Here is a 16,277-nt window from a genome sequence, read left to right as displayed (position 1 = left end):
AGCCCATTGCCACTAGCTGCTACACACCAGAGTTCATTCACACTTTGAGGGGCAGGCACGCTAAGTCTTCCTGGTTGGCCTTTACCCTCCCTGTGTCACTTTCTTTGTTGTTTCTGTATAAGTACCATGTATAAGGTTCAGGAAATTTCTATGCAAGGATCAACTGGTTATAGTCTTTTGCTTCTACCGACAGGCTCAGAGGAAAGAGATGTGGGATAGATCATCTGGCTCTGTCCTGCTCCATGTTTTCTTTCTTTAGAACTTCAGCCTCCCTTCTCCCTTACAGCTATCAGTTAGGATATTCCTTGGTGATAAAAAGAAAGGAAAGGAAGAAAGAATGAGATCTGGCCAAACTGTAAACAAAGAGAGCCACAAGTCTTTCAACTGTGTAAATAGTCACACTGATTAAGTAGTTTAAAAATATTGGGGTGTCTGGGTGGCTCAGTCGGTTAAGTGTCCGGCTTCAGCTCAGATCATGATCTCACGTTCGTGGGTTTAAGCCCCACATCGGGCTCTGTGCTGACAGCTAGCTCAGAGCCTGGAGCCTGCTTCAGATTCTGTATCTCCCTCTCTCTCTGACCCTCCCCTGCTCGCGCTGTCTCTCAAAAATAAATTAAAAAAAAAATTAACATTATATATGATACCTTTGATCATAAAACTGAATCCTACTGAGGTGACTTCTAAGAATTCTGTTTGGGTTTACTGTGTGCCACACATCCTCATTAACATAGTCCCAGCCTGGAAGTAGAGGAAACCAGAAAAAATGGAAGATCTTCTATCTGCTTCAGCTTAACACAGTATTTTTTAGATAGCATAATTTGAAGAGATAAGAGGAGTTTTATTGAATTTCCAGCACTAGGGGCGCCTGGGTGGCTCAGTCGGTTAAGCATCCGGCTTCGGCTCAGGTAATGATCTCACAGTTCGTAGGTTCAAGCCCCGCATCAGGGTCTGTGCTGACAGCTAGCTCAGAGCTTGGAGCCTGCTTCAGATTCTGTGTCTCCCTCTCTCTCTGACCCTCCCCTGCTCATACTGGCTCTCTCTGTCTCTCAAATAAATAAATAAATAAATAAATAAATAAGTAAATGAATTTCCAGCACTAATCTGGTTAACAGAAAGATACCATGGAACTGACTTAGTTGAAGGTGTGTAGCAATTATTAACTTGTTAATTAATAGTTAATTATATTAATAATTTTAATGACTTTAGTTGTCATTTTATGTCTTTCTGTAGTGTTTAAATTTTTCCCCAAATACATGTATTATTTTTCCCTTCTTGTCAATAAAGTTATTTAGTGGACTGAAATTTGACTTATTTTCTGTGCTTATTTGCATATAAACTTACTACATACACAGAATAAAAAGTTATGCCTACCCACCTATTAGAACAGCTAAAATTAAAAACAGTGGTAGCACCGGGGCACCTGGGTGGCTCAGTCAGTTTAGTGTCCAACTCTATCTTGGCTCAGGTCATTTTCCCACAGTTTGTGAGTTTGGGCCCCATATCAGCATGTAGCCTGATTGGAATTCTGTCTTTCTTTCTCTCTGCCCCTCAACATAAATAAATAAACTTGAAACATAATAATAATGCTAAAATGCTATAACCACTCTAAGAAAATAGTTTGGGGGGCACCTGGATGACTCAGTTGGTTAAGTGTCCAATGATCTCACAGTTTGTGAGGTTGAGCCCACATCAGGCTCTGCACTAACAGCCCTAAGCATGCTTGGGACCCTTTCTCTCTGCCCCTCCCCTGCTCATGCTCTAAATAGGTGGGTAGGTAGGTAGGTAGGTAGGTAGATAGACAGATAAAATAGTTCGGAAGTTTCTTAAACATACTGAACATACATTTATCATATAACTTAGCAGTTTCACCCTTGGACATTTATCCCAGAGATATAGCAACTTTTATTCACACAGGAACTGATACAGCTTTATTTACAATAGCCCAAAACCTAAATACCCTTCAGTGGGTGAGTGGTTAAACAAACTATGGTATGTCCATACCATGGACAGCAATAAAAAGTTACACACTGTTGATATATATTAACAACTTGGATAGATATGGGGGGGTATTATGCTGAGTACAAAAGGCCAGCCTTTAAAAGATTACAAAATTTTTGTAGCCTTTTGTATGATCCCATGTAGCTTAGTTTGGTTGGCTATGACAAAAGTATCATAGACTGTATGGCTTAAACAACAAATATTTATTTCTCAAGGCTCTGGAGGCTGCGAAGTTCAAGACCAAGGTACCAGCAGATCCGGTGTCTGGGAGGATCCACATTTTGTTTTTAAATGTTTATTTTTTTGAGAGAGAGAAAGAGACAGAGCATGAGCAGGGGAGTAGCAAACAGAGAAGGAGACAACATCTGAAGCAGGCTCCAGGCTCTGAGCTGTCTGCAAGAGCCTGACATGGAGTTTGAACTCAGGAACCAAGAGATCATGACCTGAGCCAAAGTCGGATGCTCAGTCAACTAAGCTATCCACATTTTGGTTTGTAGACAGCTACTTTGGCTGTATCTTCACATGGCTATTTGCCATGTAATCATCTGTGTCTCTTCCTTTTCTTAAAGGATATTAATTCCATAATGAGGGATTAATGCTCTGCTCATGATCTAATTTACCCCTAATTACCTCCCAAACGTCCTATCTCCAAATACTATCACATTTGGGGTTAGGCTTTCAACATACGAATTTTGGAGGGAAACCATCACATTTGGGATGAGGCTTTTAACATACGAATTTTGGGGGGACACAAAGATTCAGTCCATAGAAGTAACATTCTCCAAATTATAATTACATGAATAAAAAACAGATTAGTGGCTGCCAAGGGCAAAAAGATGGCAAGATGTGGAGAAGGTGAGTGTGACTATCAGAGATAACATGAAAGAGATCTTTGTGGATATGGAATAGTGCTGTATCTTGATTAAGGGCAGTTCCCATGTGGTAAAATGACATAAATGTAATGTATATACACACCTTGTGTCAATGTCAGATTCCTGATTTTGACATTGGACTGTAAGCATGTAAAGTGTAACCATTGGAGAAACTATGTGAAGGATATGAAGGACTTCTCTGTACAATCTTTATAACTTCCTGTGACTATAATTATTTCAAAATAAAAAAATTAGAATTTGATTGCAGATCTTCCACATTATTTTTAATTCCTTGGCAGGTAAGCATCTTCATTGTGTCATGAACCATTAGCTTTTTTCATAGTTCCATTTTTCTATCTAGTAGATACAAGACTAGTTCTTATGAAGTTAATAAGATAGTTACATTTTTAGATCTGCTGACTCAAAGTGTTTAGCAGACTGGTAGCAAAATTGCTCTTTTACTGTTTTCATTGTTTGCCAGATGATATAGATGCATTATTAACCCTAGTTCATTCATCAACAAATAATTAAACACACCTGCCAAGTGGTGGCTTCTATTCTTGATGCTGGGGTACAGGCATGAACAAAACAAAGTTCCTACCTTCCTGGAGGTTACATTTCTGGCATATGAAATGAGATGAAGAGATCTTATCCCCAGATCCCCGGGAAAAAGTTCCCTGGAAAGGGAAGTCTCTAGGACCTACTTAAGCGTCCTGCCTTTGGCTTGGTATCTCCAATACGGTTACCTCAATGGGCAGAATATTTGGATTTAATGATGTTTTTGGCAGAAAAGTGAATAGGACTTGCAACCATTAGATGTAGTATGGATTAAGAACTATAAGAATATTGTAAAGAAAACAAATAAACAGAGCCTAATGGCTTCTTTCCTTAGACGTAGACAAATGTATTAGTTACAGGAAACACCCATACAGAACAGATTTTATTTTATTTAAAAAAATGTTTTAAGTTTGTTTATTTTTGAGAGAGAGAGAGAGAGAGAGAGAGAGCAAGAGAGCAAACAGAAGAGGGGTACAGAGAGAGGGAGAGAGAAAACCCCACGCAGGTTCCACACTCAGCACAGAGCCCAGTGCAGAGCTCCATCTCACAACCATGAGTTCATGACCTGAGCCAGTATAAAGAGTCAGATGCTCAACTGAGTGAGCCACCCAGGTGCCCCTTTCTTAAAAAAATTTTTTTGGCTTAGTAGGTTAAGTGTCTGGCTCTTCATTTCCACTCAGGTCATGATCTCATGGTTTGTGAGATTGAGGCCCATGTTGGGCCCTGCACTGAGAGTGTAGAGCCTGTTTGGGATTGATTCTTTCTGCCCCTTCCCTGCTACCCTCTTCTCTCAAAATAAATAAACATAAACAAAAAACTTTAAAAAATTTTTATATTGAGCTCCTGGGTGGCTCAGTCAGTTAAGTGTCTGGCTTCTGCTCAGGTCATGATCTCACAGTTGGTGGGTTCGAGCCTCGTGTCAGGCTCTGTGGGCACAGCTCGGAGCCAGGAGCCTGTTTTGGATTCTATGTCTCCCTCTCTCTCTGCCCCTCCCCCACTCACTCTCTGTCTCTCAAAATAAAATAAAGCCATTAAAAATTTTTTTTATATAACCTATGTTTTATGCAGGAAGTTTTATAGTTTTGGCTTATATGTATTTTGGTTTTAGTATGTGCTTGTGCATATATATACATATATATATGTTTTTTGAAGTATAGTTAACACTATTACATTAGTTTTAGGTATCAGCATCATGATTTGACAACTCTGTAAGCTGTGCTATGCTCACCACAAGCATAGCTACCATGTTTACTGTACATGGCTATTATGATACCATATTCCCTGTGTCATTGCTTTTGTCTCTGTGACTTACTCATCCCATAACTGGAATCCTGTACCCCCCACTCCCCTTTACCTATTTTACCCATTCCCCCAAATACACCCCCCATTTGGCAGCCATTAGTTCTCTGTATTTATGGATCTGTTTCTGCTTTTGTTTGTTTCTTTGTTCATTTGATTTGTTTTGCTTTAGATTCCACATATAAATGAAATTATGTAGTATTTCTCTTTCCCTGGCTTACTTCACTTAGCATAATCCATACCCTCTAGGTCCATCTAGATTGTTGCAGACAGCAAGATCTCATTCTTTTTTTTTGGCTGAGCAGTATTCCCCTGTGTGTGTGTGTGTGTGTGTGTGTGTGTGTGTGTACCACATCTTTTCTACCCATCTATCAGTGGACACTTAGGATATTGTAAATAATGCTGCGGTGAACAGAGGTGTGCGTATGTCTTTTCAAATTAGTGTTTGTGTCTTTTAGCCATTCTGCCAAGTGTGAGGTGGTGATACTGTGGTTTTGATTTGCACATCCCTTATGATTAGTGATATTGAGACCTTTTCATGTGTCTGTTGGCCACAGGATAGATTTTATTTAGGGGTGGAAAAATAAATGGGAGCATTGGAGGCAGATGCCTGAATTTGAGTTTGGGATTTTCCACTTATTATCTTTGTGACTTTAAGCAGGTCACTTAAGCTCTCTAAGAAGATGATTCTTATTTATTATTTATGCAGAACAAATTAACTCTGTATGCTAGTTGTAAGTGGGCAAATTGGAAGGATTATTGTTGAGAACTGGGGCCTCCTTCCTTTGTTTTTACCATCAAGCCGTTGTCTAGAACCTTTTCCCTGAGTAGGGCAAATCCTCATGTTTGTGGCGTTGGTCCCAGTAAACTGAGATAGAAAAGTTTAAAGATAATTAAAATAATTAAAATAAAGATTGATTTTGAGGAGTGTCTTAGGTAAAGTAGAAATGTAAATAGAAGATAATCAGGTTAAGAGGGAAAAAGTATTCTGGGCAGGAGTCATGTATGGTTCCCCATTTCCTATGTGCTACTGTTAATTCAGTGGCATTGTGTTTCTGGTCTCAATGTGTGTATGTGTGTGTGTCCATGCCTGCTTCCTCCTCTCTAATTCTACATGGTTGTGATAAAGTTAAAAAACTTTACATGTCTTATACATGTTAAACCATGAGGTCATCTCTTTCTTGTTTAAAAATGGCAAGTCTTGGGATACCTGGGTGGCTCAGTCGATTAAGCATCTGACTCTTGATATCAGCTCAGGTCTTGATCTCAGGGTCATGAGTTCAGGCCCTGCATTAGGCTCAGCACTGGGTGTGGAGCCTTAAAAAAATGATGAGTCTCTTACTCTTATCAGCCACAGGCTTGGGGTCTGGCCAGGATCCATAGTCCCACAGCCTTTGTATTTCTGATCAATGCTCTGAGATAGTTAGGTTTCAAAGTGGGAAGACTAGATCTCATTTTCTGCTTCCATCTCATTTTGTGCTCACTACTTAATCTTTTGTAGTTAACTTATTTTGCTCTCCAGTGAATATGTTTAACTATTTTCTCACCCAGTAGTTGACAACATAGGCTCTAGAATGAGGTTACCTAGATTTAAATCTTAACTCTACCATGTACTTAATGGTTATTCAGCCTCCTTGCACCTCGGTTCCTCACCTGTAGATAATACCTACCTTTTAGGGATGTGAGAGCACTTATAAATGCTTAGGCAGCATTATTTATAGTTATTACTTGGGAGTCTCAGCTGCCTTTTGTCTGCTTGTTGTTGATTTCATGGCTCTCATCTCTAGTGTGATGTCTGTTGGTCAGTGAACCTTTTACCTCCTGTAGCTTTTTTTTCTCAAGTGGCCCTTTTTCCCTTGATTTTGGTGAGACAGCACGTTGGTCTCAGAGGACTGAGCGCCCCTCTATTGCCTTCATCGTCGCCCTCCTCATCTGTAGCCCTGCTCCAAGACCACAGTACTGTGGACTGACTGTCGCAGGAGTGCCAGCAGCACCCTTAGCCTTGGTAAAGATTAGGATTAGCTGGAGGTTTCTAACTAGATGCTAGTGCTTTCCTATTTCCTCTTGCATCCGTTCATTGAACATATCATCCAACTCTTGCTGTGTACAAAGTACTAGGATCAATAAAAGTCCAAAGTTACTCCAAATCTCAGGGACTCACAGACCCCTGGGAGACAGCAGCCATGGGCATAGCCAGCAAGCATGCCTTGGGCGTTACAATGCATTGGCCTCAGCGGGGAGCTTGTTTAGGAACAGAATATCTGGGGATGTTTTACAAGAAGCAGTTGCGTGTGGTTGATGCCTGCTGACAGGGTCCCCAGGGCACTTGGATGTTTGTTTCTCTTGGACCCTGCCAAGCAGTCCTCTGTTCCACAGCAGTGTTTATAGACACAGTCCATCGGGAAGACTGTTCCCGCAGAGACTGTCACTGTTTTGTGGAATGTTCTCCAGAGCTTCCAGAAATGCCTTAGTAAATCAGGACTGGCATAATAACCGACTGCTTTGCTGCTGGAGCTCTTAACATGAAAGGCCAGGAGCAACCCTGGCAAACGCAAGGCTGACGTGTGTGGGAACAGTGGGAGTGACCCTGGCAGGGAAGCAGGGGAGGCCTGGAAATTGTTTCTCTGTCCCCTGCCTGCTACTCTCTGCCCTGGGCTTGGGGCTCTCAAAGCACCCACGGATGGCGTTCCTGGGCAGGGCGCGCCCCTATGTTATCCCAGAGAATGAAGAAATCCCCCAAACAGCACTTAACAGTGTCCACCAAGCTAATGACAATGAAGACGAGAGAGCTGTGTCCAAACTGCAGCGCAGGCACAGTGACGTAAAGATCTACAAGGAGTTTTGTGACTTTTATGCCAAATTGTAAGTTTCTCTTCTGGGAGAGGAGCTCCCCTCTTCCAGATCTAGCCATATTGGGCTTCAAGTTCACTAGCCATTGACAGTTTTATTAGTTCCTCGGCTTTTACCAGAGGCATTCTAAGCAGATGGGGGAGGGGGCGGTTGTATTCCAGCAGGCAGGAATCCACCAGATGAAATGCAGAAGTGAATGAAAATGCTAGTAGTAACGTCTTTGTCTTCAGTAGGTTCCTGACACTGGTACATTTTCATTATGTAGTCCAAGAGGGAGGTTTTGAGTTTCTGCTGTCAGGATTTATTATGGAAATGGAAATGTTTTAAAACTTCCCACAGATAAGGAGTCAGCTTAGAGGAACAGTAAAAACTGAATTACAGACTGCTGATAAAGGTGTACATTTTTGTTAGGTTTAACAAAGCAGTTTGAATTAGGCTAACGGGGTTTCATAATACTGTCTTGAGGGGATTGAATGAATGAGAAAGAATGCTGTGTAACCTTTATATATATTGCATTAACTCTAAAATGTTAGTGTAATTCATATCATTAAGTGGGTTTTAACAAACAATAAAAAAATAGTGCAAAGTAGTGTTTAGTAGTATTTAGACCAACTCATGTAAAGTCAGAAGCTATGAATTATTGCAAATTCCCAATTTGTAAATTAAGAATTAAGGAGAATTTAACTGACCTGATTCTCTATTTCCATGAACTCATTCTGTGTGGTATTTTAACATTTATTTTTCACAACTTATAAAGAGTTCTGTTTAAGTGTAATTGGGCAATTATAATTATACTGTAACCAAAATGCCTCGTGGACTTTCAAGATGCTTTTTGGATTTACACGTTTTTTTCATTTTAATGCCAGAAAATTTGTTTCCCAGTCTTTGATTAGTAAGACACAAGAAAGACAAAAAGCTCAAAGATAGGAAATTTTCAGTGTGCAGTCGATGTGCGGAAGTGGATCAGGTCTGTCAGTTATAACTTGGCCAAAGTAAAGGTATTTCCCAACATACATATTCTTTGTCAGCAACACTTTTTAAGCATAAATCCCTTTTGAAAAATCAGCCAACTATTTCTAACCTGATGACAGTTATAACTATCATTGATAACTTTGAGAATGTAGAGAGGGAGGCAAATCATAAGAGACTCTGAAATATAGAGAACAAACTGAGGGTTGCTGGAGGGCAGGGGTGGAGGGATGGACTAAGTGGGTGGTGGGCGTGAAGGAGTGCACTTGTTGGGATGGCACTGGGTGTCATGTGAGTGATGAGTCACTGGGTTCTGTTGCTGAAACAGGTGCTACATGGTATATTAACTAACTTGAATTTAAATTAAATAAGTAAGCAAACAATTACCTGAACTAAAAATAGTAAAAGTAATAAAATAAAATGTAACTTCTATCATAGTAGTATTAAAGATAAAAACAGTTGTAAAAGCTAAAACACGGGTCAGTGTAGCTCATCAGCTATAACAAAGCGCCGCCTCTGTGGTGGGGTTGTTGGTAGCTGGGGAGGTGAATAGGAGCTCTCCACGCTTCCTGCTCAGGTTTGCTGTAAAACTAAAACTGCTCTAAAAAGTAGTCCATTGAATAAATAGTGCCAGAGCGTCAAGAACGGGAGAGGAAAGGAAGTGTAAACAGTTCAGTAGCTAGGCGAGATTATTGAGGCTTTTGTTCTGAAAGTTTCCTCTAATGTTATGTTTCCTTATCCTGCTTGTTAGTAAAAGGAATACTTATTCAAAAATATACACTACATTATCTCTAAAACTGGTTTTTTTTTCTTGTTTGTAGGCAACTGTGTATTTGTTTTTATAATGTGTCGATCTATTTTAATTCTAACTATTGGAGTATTTTAATTTTAATACAACCAGTGTTTAGCATAATGAGTAGTAAACAGGTGATAAATACTTTGATCTTGGGACTGCTTTACACTCTGAAAGATTATTGAGGTCCCGGGGCGCCTGGGTGGCTCAGTCGGTTAAGCGTCCGGCTTTGGCTTTGGCTTTGGCTCAGGTCATGATTTCACGGCTCCTGGATTCGAGCCCCACATCGGGCTCTGTGCTGACAGCTAGCTCAGAGCCTGGAGCCTGCTTCGGATTCTGTGCCTCCCTCTCTGACCCTCCCCTGCTCATACTGTCTCTCTCTGTCTCTCAAGATAAATAAAAAACATTAAAAAATTTTTTTAAAATTATTGAGGTCCCTCAGGGCTCCTGGGTTAAGCGTCTGACCTTGGCTCAGGTCATGATCTCACAGTTCATGGATTGGAGCCCCACATCGGTCTCTGTGCTGACAGCTTGGAGCCTAGAGCCTGCTTCAGATTTTGTCTCCTCTTTCTGCCCCTCCCCTGCTCATGCTCTGTCTCTCTCTGTCTTGCAAAAATAAATAAAATGTTTTTAAAAAATGAAAAAAGTATTATTGAGGTCCCCAAAGAGCTTATGTTAGCAATATTTACAGTTTTCAAAAATAAAACTGTGAACAAAATAAAATATTTATTAATTTAAAAAACAATAAACATGTTAATATTAATAAATACTAATATTAATTTTTATGAAAAATAACTTTTCAAAATGACAGAAACTTGGTGGGGAAAATGACATTGAATTACATTTTTGCAAATCTCATTAATGACCGTCTAAGACAATTTTTCAGTTCTGATTCTCTGTTTATCCTATTGTAATATGTTGCTAATGTATGTAAAGAAAATATGCTTCCCATAGAGATGTAGTTGGAAAAGGGAGGAATTTTTTGAAACCCTAAGACGGTCACAGTGACCCTTGTACTTTAAGAACCATTTGAGGTAGATAATAATGGATCAGGACTTTCTAGAATGTTCTGTACTTCCTGCTTTTTAAGAATTCTTTTAAAATTATAAGGATAGGGTGAATCTTCTGAGAAGATTGAAAATTAGTAATGATGCTTTATATTTGAGTAGCATCTCTAGGTTCCAAAATTATATACTTTTTCTTATTTTATCTTCAAAATGATATTAAAAATTAGAGGGCAGGTGTGGGATTCCCATCCTTTATCTAGGGACACCTATGAATTTTGGTCAGGAGAATGGGGAAGCACAGACCTTTCCAAGGGCTTTGTTAAAATTGCTTTAATTCATCTGGCTTATGGCAAAGCCCAGTAAGAAGGAAATGTGATGGATTTTTCTCCCTAATCCACAGTAATTTTTTTTAATGTTTATTGAGAGAGAGGAAGAGAGATGGAGCATGAGTGGGGGGAGGGGCAGAGAGAGAGAGAGACCAGAATCTGAAGCTGGCTTCAGCCTCCAAGCTATCACTACAGATCCTGACATGGGCTTGAATTCACAACCTGAGGCAAAGTTGGATGCTTAACCAACTGAGCCACCCAGAGGCCCCACCCTAACCCACAGTAATTTTGAAATGACAAAGTAGAAAATTTGTTTTAATGTAATACTTTGTCCAGGTATGCCAAACAGTGAGGCTGCCTGTCTTCCTTTTTTTTCTTTTCCTTTTTTAAAGATTTTATCATTTTATTTGTTATTTATTTATTGTGTGTTTTTGTGCACATGCACACAAGTGTACGTGCAAGCAGGGGAGGGTCAGAGAGAGGGGAAAGAAAGAATCCCAAGTAGACTTTATGACTTTTAGCACAGAGCCCCATGTGGGATTCAATCTCACAAACCTGGGAGATCATGACCTGAGCAGACCAAGAGTCAGTTGCCTAACCAACTGAGCCATCCAGGCATTCCTTTTTCTTTTCTTTTTTCTCTTCTCTTCTCTCTCTTTTTTTTTTTTTTGTTTTAATTCTATATTTAAGCCTATTAAGTAAAGTTGAGTTTTGATTGGTATGTGCTTATGAACATGGTACTTCTGCATGAGGTTAGTTATGGCAAGGCTACAAAATAGGAATTCTGTTATTTGAAACATTTGGGGCAAGAAGGCAGTTGTCTCCCTGGGATGTGGTGGAGGTGAGACAGCATGTGTGAGTACTTCTGCTAAGGAAGCGGCTAAACTCAGACACTGGCAGGGGACAAGGCGGTTATTCATCCGTCTGTAAAATGAAGACTTCTCACTTGCATTACAGGGTGGTTGTGAAGATTCTGGGGAATGTCAGCAGGAACTTTACCACGTGATTGATTCAATATCTGGGTGGTTACAGGCTTCACCAGGGACCTAGACATGCAGGTAGAGCTTGTGCTTTAAGTGGGTGTCTGAAAATAAACTTGCCAACTTGTGATGGACAGCTTAGCCAGTAACTGCTCTGGTTAGGGGACCTTCCTCAGTTCAAGGCCTTTTGGAACAAAGCAGTTCTTTAGTGTTTTTTTTTTTAAGTTTATTTATTTAAGTAATCTCTGCCCCCAGTATGGGGCTTGAACTCACCACCCCAAGATTAAGAGTTGCACGCTCACCCCTCCACAGACACCCCTAGAACAAAGCAATTCTTGAGGTGAAACCAGGGCTTGTTAGAGAGTAATTATCTGAGTATATGCTTTTTCCTTCCAAACTACATAGTGGTTAAATAGGACCTGGAACACTTTATATAGTGCCTCTTGTATGTTTCAGGGTACAGTGGAATGACTGCAAGCGAGAAATCAGGTCCCTGGGCTCTTTGGTGGTCACTTGACTGCCTAATGTGTAAAGCTTGATGGTGTCCCTATCACATCTTCTCGAGTGTTTGAAGTTGAGACTGTAATCTGCTTATTATGATTTTAGGAATGGGGTCCCTGGATTCTGGTCCTGTATCTTCCATTAACTATTGAGCTTTGTGACATTGGGCTGGTCATTCCACCTCCCTGAACGTCTCTGTGTCATGTCTGTAAGATGATCTTCATAATGGACAATCCTGTGACTTTAAGATACAGGTTATAATAATCCTAGTGCTCAATACTTGCCTTACTAATAAGATTACAGGACTAAGGCACTCCGGCTGCTTTTAAGAGATACTGCAGCAGTTACCTTCAGCAGGATATATCCAAAGGAATAACCTGTGTCCAGTCTAGGACATGGCATTCAGTTGACATGCAATTTAGAGTCTCTGTTCAGAAGGACAAAAAACTGGCTTTGAGATTGTGACCTGTGGATTTTTTAATTGGGTTACTTCCTTGACTTTCATCTCTATCCCTAGTTCCTTACAGGTAGCAGGCACTCTCTTACAGTATATTTAGCAAGAGGAATGTCAGCAATATTAGAAACAGATTCCAAGCAAGAGACCCTTTCAGCATCTAAGACGCTAGAGCAAAGAGATGGGAACAGTTTGAATTGAGTACTTAAGACACAAGAAATTGGACTTTAGGGCTACAGTATGATTTTTGTGATCAGATAAAATTTTCTCCTCCGTCCTTTGTGTTGTTTGGTCTTAAGTTTAAGGAAAGGCAGACACCCTGTGATTTCTATCCTTTATGTATTGCAGCAACATGGCCAATGCCTTGGCCAATGCCACATGTGAGCGCTGCAAGGGGGGCTTTGCGCCTGCCGAGAAGATAGTGAACAGTAACGGGGAGCTGTACCATGAGCAGTGCTTCGTGTGTGCCCAGTGTTTCCAGCAGTTCCCAGAGGGGCTCTTCTATGAGGTGAGTCAACCTGGACAGACGCACAGGGGCACCGTTCCCTCCCGACTCCACTTTGTTTTGAGGCATCCTTGTTTGCTTTAAATTTCAGTATTAAGATTGTCTTGAAGTACTAAGTATTTGGTACCCATCAGGTCAGTGCTGGCTTGTGTGTGGAATGCCCTGACAGACCCGCCAACCGGAACTGTTCATTTCACCTTCCCGTGCCAGAACCCTTGGTGCCTTGTGACTTGACCTATCAGGTCTGTGCACTTCAGCTCAGCAGACAGAGCCTTTTTGTAAACTTAAGCTGCAGGTTTTCTGTCTTGCTTGCCCCCTACATATACCTTCCTGATTCCTGCTTCTGTCTTTCCCCAACTCAGAGCACCATGAAACATCCTCTCTTAGGCAGGGCATCTGTTACCTACCTTTCAGGCAATGATTGGGAGCTTCCATGCATTTATTCTCTAAGGAAGATCTTGTTTGGATATTTTGGAGGGATATCCTATCCACATTAAGCTCTTCTATGTATGTTCTTTTTTCCAAATTCTTGGTATTGATTCTCCCATATTTCCCTGTGGTGTCTACACTTGTGTTTTTTCTTACCGTTGCTTAAACCCCCTTCTCACAGAATATACCTGCTTTTGGGATTAGTCTACAGACGCCACGCCCATGCTGTGAACAAAGATAAGCGTGGTTGTGTGTGTGTGTGTGTGACCAATTAGATAGTGTGCTTTTACCAACTTACTCCTTACATATTTATGTGTGTGTGTTATTCATATGCATGTCTCTCTAATAATATCTTTATACAGAATTGTGTTAAAGCCAGAGATGACTGCTCTTTAGTTTCTTATTTGCCTAGCACATTGTTTAATTTCCCTGTTTTAAAAGCCACTCCTGAAGAAGGAAAGGTAGTTTTTAATGGTCATTAGTCAGTCAGTTGTTTGCCATTCAGATGGCAGTTTCACATAGAAACAATGCCTCCTGGGCGGGAGGTTTCCAGGCCAGCCTGCAGAAAAGCTGTTTACTCCATCATATGCACATGACCTGCAGAACTGCCCTCTCTGTAGTAACAAAACTCTGGGGAAAGCTTCAAGTGTTTTGATTAGAGAGGTGCCTGGGCAGCTCTTGGTTTTGTGAGTTGAGCTCCACATTGGGCTCTGTGCTAAGACTGCTTGGGACTCTCTTTCTTGCGCTCTCTCTCTCTTTCTCTCTCTCTGTTCCTCCCCTGCTCATGCTCTGTCTCTCTCAAAAAAAAAAAAAATTAGGGGCGCCTGAATGGCTCAGTTGGTTAAGCATCTGACTTTGGCTCAGGTCATGATCTTGCACTCTGAGTTCGAGCCCCACATTGGGCTCTGTGCTGACAGCTTGGAGGCTGGAGCCTGGAGCCTGCTTCGATTCTGTGTCTCCCTCTCTCTCTCCCTTTCCCCCACTCATGCTCTGTCTTTCTCCTTCTCTTTCAAAAATAAATAAACATTAAAAAAGTTTTTTTCAATTTGATCACAACATATTTTTGAGCTCCTGCTGTATCCCAGAAACTGTATTCCCTACTATAAAACCCTAGCAATAGGAACAGGGTTCTCTTTTCCTTCATTTCTTCCAAACTCCTTCCCTGGGCAGTGGGATGTCTTTTTCTGTCAAAGTGCCCTGAGCATGGCAAGTGACAGCCAGGAGAGTCGCAGTAGGAGGGGGACCGAGGAGGCGCTGGGGCAGGGCAAGGGGTCCTCCCTGAGGCTGTGGGTGAAGCTGCCCACAGCCATGAGGACGAAGGAAATCACTGTGGGTATAGGCAGCACAGATGGAAAGGGAGTGGGGCAGGAGGGAAGGACTTGCCTCCATGGTCTTGACAGAGCACTTGGGCTCCCAGATCAGCACAGAGGAGGTGTGCCAGAACTCTGACAAGGAAACAGGAGTCTTCATACTCTGTCAGTTCCAACCTTACCCCTACTTCCCCACCCCCATCTTGAGGCCCAAAGAGGTTGAAATTTTGCTGTAACACAGCAGATCTGTGACATGAATGGGATTAGAACCTAGTTTGGCCTCCTAATGTCCAATATGATATTCTTTCCCTTGCATATTCTTTTGAAGTCTAAGATTTTTTTTAATGTTTATTTATTTTTGAGAGACAGAGGGAGATAGAGGGAGCATGGGGGAGGGGCAGAGAAAGGGAGACACAGAATCTGAAGCAGCTCCAGGCCCCAGACTCCGAGCTAGCTTTCAGCACAAAGCCGATGTGAGGCTCAAACTCACGAACCGCAAGATCATGACCTCAGCCAAAGTCGATGCTTAATGCACTGAGCCTCCCAGGCACCACAGATTTTTTTTTTTTTAAGTTTAGAGAGAGACAGCATGTGAGTTGGGGAGGGAAAGGGGCGGAGGTGAGCAGAGAGAAACAATCTTTAGCAGGCTGCACACTCAGCACAGAGCCTGATGTGGGGCTTGGTTCCACACCCTGGGATCATGACCTAAGCCAAAGAAATCCAGAGTCAGATGCTGAACCGACTGAGTCACCCAGGCACCCCTCAAATCTAAGATATTTTTATTAAAATACGTAGTATGGCAAAAGCCTGAGGAGAGAGTCCAGGGGAGCAAGAGAAGGATCCAAAAGAGAAGGCAGGGTCAGTTTTTGCAAACATTAATTACATATTATATGGCCCATTTGCCTGGCACTTTGGAATTAAAAATGTTGCCAGGCACCATCACCTCCTAAGTTCTGGTTCTGCATCTGCATGCTGTCAGCTGCCAGGCCACTTGTGCTTAGTCAGAGGGAAGGCTCTCTGAGAGCTTTCAGTGGGACAGAATAAAGCATGAGTCACACTTGTCCTCCTGCCCACACCTCACTCCTCTTTACTTCTGGACTATAAATATGCTCCCAGGGTCCATCTGATATTATTCCAGAACATTATGAATGCACAAAACTAGTCTATTAATGGGCTGTTGCCCAGCTTAAGGTCTCTTGGGTCCTGAGGAAGATTGCTATTTTAGCTCACTTAAAATTAAAACCCCTTTTCCAAGGCCAGGGATATGTAAATCTGCATGTAGAAAATCTGTTTTTTCCTTTTGGTTGAATGATATCCGAGAAAAAGCCATTCAGGGCTTCCAAGAAATAATCTGCATTTTCACTTATTGAAAAGGAGGCTTAAAAATTTACCTGACATGCTTTGCATTTGAGACACAACATACAGA

General features: G+C 41.4%; 1 protein-coding gene across 8 annotated transcripts in view; it reads left to right on the top strand.

The window, feature by feature from the left end:
• LIMS1 (LIM zinc finger domain containing 1) overlaps positions 1-16,277 on the top strand; it is a 148,100-nt gene that overhangs the window by 114,168 nt on the left and 17,655 nt on the right. For 5 of the 8 annotated variants that reach the window (XM_029937056.1, XM_029937057.1, XM_029937059.1 and 2 more), the window contains exon 2: positions 12,956-13,115. In XM_029937056.1, the coding sequence (XP_029792916.1) occupies positions 12,956-13,115 (160 nt within the window). Of the gene's footprint in view, positions 1-7,370; positions 7,590-12,944; positions 13,116-16,277 lie in introns of those variants that run through there. The other 3 variants (XM_029937054.1, XM_029937053.1, XM_029937060.1) reach the window with 2 other exon arrangements.

The sequence above is a fragment of the Suricata suricatta genome, chromosome 4 (assembly GCF_006229205.1).
Source record: "Suricata suricatta isolate VVHF042 chromosome 4, meerkat_22Aug2017_6uvM2_HiC, whole genome shotgun sequence".
Classification (NCBI taxonomy): Eukaryota; Metazoa; Chordata; class Mammalia; order Carnivora; family Herpestidae; genus Suricata; species Suricata suricatta.
This window is presented reverse-complemented; position numbering and strand designations above follow the sequence as displayed.